Source organism: Gossypium hirsutum, chromosome D10, assembly GCF_007990345.1.
Source record: "Gossypium hirsutum isolate 1008001.06 chromosome D10, Gossypium_hirsutum_v2.1, whole genome shotgun sequence".
Classification (NCBI taxonomy): Eukaryota; Viridiplantae; Streptophyta; class Magnoliopsida; order Malvales; family Malvaceae; genus Gossypium; species Gossypium hirsutum.
In genome coordinates, this window is record NC_053446.1 from 21,161,504 (window position 1) to 21,168,537 (window position 7,034).

The 7,034-nt window shown below is 31.8% G+C and overlaps 1 protein-coding gene across 1 annotated transcript; it reads left to right on the forward strand.

Moving 5' to 3' along the window:
• Window positions 1-1,493: 1,493 nt before the first annotated feature.
• Window positions 1,494-2,284, forward strand: LOC121222050 (putative lipid-binding protein AIR1B). The gene is made up of 2 exons (XM_041101936.1): window positions 1,494-1,589; window positions 1,791-2,284. Exons 1-2 carry the CDS (start codon window positions 1,494-1,496, stop codon window positions 2,115-2,117), a joined length of 423 nt encoding a protein of 140 aa, XP_040957870.1. The 3' UTR covers window positions 2,118-2,284.
• Window positions 2,285-7,034: the final 4,750 nt, after the last annotated feature.

The window sequence follows — 7,034 nt, forward strand, 5'->3', positions numbered from 1 at the left end:
CACATTAATCCAGCAATTTGAAGGAGGTGAGGTGACCACCTTAGTTGCTTAACTTTACGTGTTTCCTTGTTAGGTTATTGTTTAAAGGTGAGGCAAAGGAATTGTCGGATCCTTTGAGAACCTTTAAACTTCTAACTAATGCTCCATATTTTGCTCTCTATATCTGTTGTACCTCCCGCGAAGGAAGACACGTGGCAAGATAAAAAATCACTAGAGAAATAAAATAATTACTACATGGAGATGATAGTCCACGATCTAATTATGTATCCCCAAAAATATTAAAATAATAATTAAAGCACTTTAATTTCTAGGAACAACTTTGTCGAAATTATTTTATCATATAAATAATAAAATACATTCATTCACATACATAACCCAAAACATACTAATAATTATAAGAATGATACACCTTATAAAAAATTAACCAAACATGAAGAAGAGAGAAATTTGAGTAAACATAGCACAACTTCATCCTGATATCAATTGTTGAAAAAAATTCAGTTCAAAAATTGTTTTCTATCACAGCGGAAAATTAAAATTTGAAAACTGAGTCAATTTGTGATATATATAGCAATAAACTTTTCCTAAAAAGTACTTGTACTTTGTACGAGACGGATCCTTAACATTCACGACTTTCAACTAAACGACCTTCTCCACTATTCTTGTACCATGAATTGTTTCGAGCGTGGGCTCGAACAATCATGAATCAAACATGGAACCGAAAATAATTTTCTTACTTTCAATAGGAAAGTATCTCTCTCTCTATAAAAACTGGTAGAATTGTTGTTCTCGAAAATAAAATTTATACTTATAAATCAATTCTGACTATTTTTTGGCAAAATAACAATATTGAAAACTTATGCATAAATAGCTCTACCATTGCCATCATTTATAAGGAGAGATAAAAGAATCCTAGTTGAATTAGTAGAATACAAATAAATGCTTATCTGATAGAAAAGCAAGTCTCCTAGTTCTATTACGAGAGAGGGGCAACTAACCTTGGTTAATTATACTAGGGGTGAGCAAAATTCGATTCGATTCGAAAAATTCGAAAAAAATTTTGAATTTCGAATTATTTGAATCGAGTTAATCGAATCAATTCAAATTTTTTTTTGAATTTCGAGTTCGAGTCGAGTTGAATTTTCGAATTTGAATAATTCGAATAAAAACTATATTTTTTTATTTTTAAATTACAATAAATATATTTTTTATTTTTAAAAGTTAAAAGTTAAAACACAGTGCATTTAAAACAAAACCAGTAAACCACTTCCAAAATCCCTAACTAAGCCCGTGCCCTTCCTCCCCCCTTTTTATCCCAATTCGAAGACCTCCACCGGACCACCACCACCAATCCACCTCCACCGGACCACCACCACCAATCCACCTCCACCTCCGGTCCTCCACGGCTGAAGGCTCCACCCAATTCCAGAATCAGATGTTAGAGGCTTAGAGCGGTACTTTTACGTCGTCTTCTACCTTTGAATTTCCAAGGTATGTTAAGTTTTATTCTTTTCCTTACACTGTATTTATATACGGTCAAGGTCTTCAATGGGTTTCTGCTTTTCTGGACTTTCTTCCTTGCAGTTGCAGTACTTTGATTTGAGCTCTTCGCATCTTCATTCTTTCTAAAGCAACTGATTTTAACCATACAGGTAACATTCAAACTTCCCTCTTTCAACAATATTAATTCTTCAAAATCAACCGATTTGGCGGTTTGTAAGTTGTCACTATTATGCTTATATTTTGGAAGAACATGGAACATTACAATGGGGATAGTCATTTAAAGTTAGGCTCAGGCAGATCCACAAATTATTGATCCAAACCCAAACCCCAACACCCCCACCCCTACTCCATCCGCACGAGGCAGGTGCCCTAGAGATGCCCTCAAATTAGGTGTATGTGCCAACGTGTTTAACTTAGTCAATGTCATCGTTGGTTCACCTCCAGTGATGCCATGCTGTTCCCTTCTCAATGGCCTTGTCGACCTCGAAGCTGCTGCTTGCCTTTGCACTGCTATTAGAGCTAACATCTTAGGCATCAACCTTAACATCCCTGTTTCTCTTAGCTTGCTCCTCAACGTTTGTTCAAGGAATGTTCCAACTGGGTTTCAATGCTAATTAAGTCATCACTTTTCCCTCCATTCTTTCTCAACTTCCTTATTGTTTGTGTGTTTGGTTTTTTTATAAAGTTATGATTTCATAATTTCATTGTTTTAGTTTGTATCATTGTTGCTTTAATTTCCTTGGGAGAATTGATACAGAATAATATTTTTCTTCAAAGTGTTTTTCTTTGAGTGTTTATTATATCTGTAAAGGACATGAAAAAACTTGTATTATTCATTTCGTTCTTCTTGATTCCTCGTCAAATTATTTATATGATGTCTATAGCTAGTTGTGGCAAAGAATTTATAAATAAGTAAAGTTGGGAATTTTTTATTTTATTTTCATCCCGCAAAATATCTCCATCATTCTTATAATTTTCAAATCTGAAATGGAAACTCATTAGAAAATAGAAAGCACATTTTTTGAGTCTGTGACTCAGGATTTGTTGAATAATATGTAAGCATTTGAAACTAAAAAAGAAAATAGAAAAAAGCTTGCTGTTTCACTGCACCAAAAGGCAATCATTCCTTCCACTTTCTTTTAAGTTTTAACATTTTCATTTTCACCCAATTCAATACATTAACGATGGTTATTTTTGTAATTTTACATGGATTACCACCATATTTTATGGATCTAAATCACTTGGGCATTATGATTTTTTTTAATTTATATATAAACTAATACACGATTTTCTATTAAAAATAAGTGATTTTTTTACAACTTTTTTTAATCTGTTGACTGTTGCTGTACCTTAACTCCTTCAATGCCATAAAGTTGTTTTTTATGCTCATCCTATCCTACCATGCTTTTGTATTGTATTATTATGCTCTTAAAAAAATTTAAGTTTGATTTATTAAGTTTGATTTTAAACCAATTTTTGGTCATGGTTACTGATTGCAACAAATGTTTACTTGTAGATGAGTGATCCAAAGCGAGATGGTTCAACTCAAAGTTCACAAAATTCTTCCCCACGTAGAGATGATCAAACAACAATCAAGGAAAATGTTCGAAAAAAGATTATTCCAAGGGCAGCTTGTTGGAACCATTTCACCAAATTTGTGACTGAAGAGGGGGAGAAGAGAGCAAGGTGCAATGCATGTGATGTTACTTACACAATGGAATCAAGTTCGGGTTCTACAACGAATTTGAATAACCATTTGAAAGCATGCCTGAAAAGACCTCGAGGTAATACTTCTAATACGAAGCAATCAGAATTAACATTTGTGAAGGTTAGCCAAGAAACAACAGATTTATCAACTTGGGTGTTTGATAAAGATGCTGTTAGAAAAGCATTGGTTCGTATTATAATTATGGATGAACTACCTTTTAAAATTGTAGAGGAAGAGGGTTTCAAATACTTTCTTTCTATAGCATGCCCACGGTTTAGTCTTCCATCTCATTGGACAATCAGAAGGGATTGTCTTGATTTATTTAACTCCATGAAGAGTGTGATGAAGAATTGTTTTGAAAAAGATATAAGTAGAGTTTGTTTGACGACAGACACTTGGACTTCATTGCAAAAGATATCTTATATGGTTTTAACAGCACATTGGGTGGATGATGAGTGGAGGTTACAAAAAAGGATTATAAATTTTTGCCCAATATCCGCTCATAGAGGTGAAAGCATAGGTCAAGCCATTGAAAAATGTCTTCGAGATTGGGGGATTGAGAGGGTCTTCACTATTACAGTTGATAATGCATCTGCCAATAGTGTTGCCATAGAATATTTGAGAAAGAAATTGAATCATCGAAATGCTTCTGTTGCAAATGGAAAATTTATTCATATAAGATGTGTTGCACACATTCTTAATCTCATTGTGCAATACGGTATTAAGGATGCTTCTGTGTCTGTGGATCGAGTTAGAGGTGCTGTGAGGTATATAAGAGCATCACCATTGAGGTTGGCAAAATTCAACCAACGGGTAAAAGAAGAAATGATAATAGTAAGGCTCAATTGTGTTTAGATGTGCCTACTAGATGGAACTCAACATATATGATGTTAAAGGTGGCCGAAAAATATGAGCGTGCATTTGAATCATATGTACGTGATGACCATAATTTTTTTCTTGACCTTACTGCTGGAGATGGAGTTCCTACATTTGATGATTGGGAAATTGTTCGAAGAATTATAAAAGTATTAGAGCCTTTTTATCATCTTAATGTTCGAAGAATTATAAAAGTATTAGAGCATTTTTATCATCTTACATTGAAGGTGTCCGGATCTTTGCATGTTAACTCTCATTCACTTTTTGAAGTATTGGCGAATGTGCATTGTCTTTTTGATGGGTGGCAAGAGTGTGGAGATCTAGACATAATTTCTATGACTTGCAAAATGAGAGAGAAATATAATAAGTATGGGGTGAAGGAAACAAGATCAACATGCTAGTTTACTTAGCGGTCATCTTTGATCCGCGATGTAAAATGAGTTTTTTGGACTTTGGGGTCAACTTGCTTTTTTCTAATGTTGCTAATGACATTATGAAAATGATCGTTAAAGATTTGCATTGCTTGTTCAATGAGTATTCTTCTAATGCCGGAAGAATTGAATTGTTTGAAGGTAGATCTAGTTCTTCGAAAAATCATTGCAATTCAATGGAAATAGATCAGTCAGAAATGAAAACGGGCTTGGCCAAACAAAGATACCTTAAGAAGAAGAAACAAGTTGGATTAGAAAGCAAATCTGAGTTGTATAGATATTTGGGTGAGGATGAAGAAGTAAATGATTCAAGTTCATTTGATTTACTATTGTGGTGGAAAATGAATAGTCCTAGATTCCCTATTCTTGCACAAATGGCTCGAGATATTCTTGCTATTCCTATCTCAACAGTTGCCTCGGAAAATGCATTTAGCACGGGAGGACGTGTTCTCGATAGTTTTAGAAGTTCTCTAACTCCTGTCATGGTCGAAGCTTTGGTTTGCACACAAGATTGGCTTCGGAAATTTAATGGTGTCATCAATCTTGAAGATTATTTTGATGAACTTCAAACAAGGGAAGATTGTAACACCCCTTACCCATATTTGTCACGGAATTAGGGTTACAAGGCATTACTGAACAAACACAACCATCTCAAATTCAATACATATATATTAAATATATATATTTAAATATAATAAGTTTGGTCTATTATAAAACAAAATGCAAAATTTTAAACTTCTCCCTTCCAACCATTTTTAAGAAAAAAAACAAAGACATTAAAATCTAACTAATAAAGATATTGCAAACTAGCAAATCCATAAGATGATAAACCATTTTAGTATGGCTATTATAATCATATACAATACAACAAAATACGACCTTCAAAACATTTATCTAGTCTATACATGCCATAGTTAGAATTTAAATATTTTAAATACCGAGATAATAGATAAGGTAATGAACTTGCTGACGATCCCCGAGCTTGAAGCTTGATCTTTAAGTCTATAAAATAGGAAGACATAAGTAAACAAAGTAAGCTTTTATAGCTTAGTAAGTCTATAGCATAACCATAAATATATATATATATAAATTATAAAATTTCCTGGTACACTTAATGAATTCACAAACACCATTTCTGTTAACAAATGTCTATAGACAAGTATACATACGCATAATTGTCAACAATTTAAAATAAAAATCGAATGTATAAACATTTTAACATAAATATTCGATTTCATATATATAAACATATGTTTAACAATTTTTATAACCGAATGTGTATGCATCTTTATTACCTGCATACATCCGAATGCACATATGTACTTATCATATGCATATAATTACTCATACACATATATACCAATCACATTGTATAATCGTTTGTGTATATATATATATATACTCATTATAAATTTATACCTGAATGCATAGCTAATACCTACATTCGAATATATATACATATTCTTCATATATATATATAAATGAGCACATTTATATATATACCTCAAATGCATACATAAATAATTATCAAACACATAGACTCAATATATATATATTTAACAACCGCATATCACCATACGTAATTATAAATTCAACAATCGCATATACTTAATATACATATGCTTTTATTAATTATATATATACTGAAAGCATACAATTATATTTAACCAATGCAAAACCCGAATGTAGGTGAATACTCACCAAGCATGTAAAATCTGAATGTTTATGTATTCATCAATTTCATATAATCAAAATCATAAATATATAAATTGCATATTCTCACATAACTTAAATAGATTCACTGGCACTTAGCCTGCTAGGTTTTAAAACCTGATTCGATACACCGGCTTTTAGCCTGCTAGACCTATAGTCCGAAATGTATCACCGGCATTAAGCCTGCTAGACGTAAAGTCTGAATTATTTCACCGGCATTAAGCCTGCTAGGCACATAGCCTGAATAACTCAAATACAAAGTTAATCTTTCATATAATTCTTTATAATTCACATAAATCTTTCTCAATAACTATATCTCGATAAGAATTGTTTTATATTCAACTCTTCATAGCAACCTCACATTCGAACCACATATACATGATTCATAACATTAAATTCAACTCAAAAAACTCAAATCCTATCTTCAATCCACATGTATAATTATATATAATTATTAACATTAAGTTCAGCTCGAAGAAACTTGTATCTTATATTCAAACCTCTTTTATATATATATATATATATTTCATAACATTACATTCAATTCAAAAACATTACATCATTTATTCGAACCACATATATATATACAATTTATAACATTAAGTTCAACTCAAAGAATTTGTATTATAAATTCGAACATCATTCTATATTTATATAATTTATGCTATTCATTTCATCTTATTAAACTCAAACATACATGATATAACATATACAATATTTGTACAATAAAATTTCAACCTACCAATTTCAACTTGTATATTCGGCTAACAATATGAAATTAACAAAGTTAATTCAACTTATTA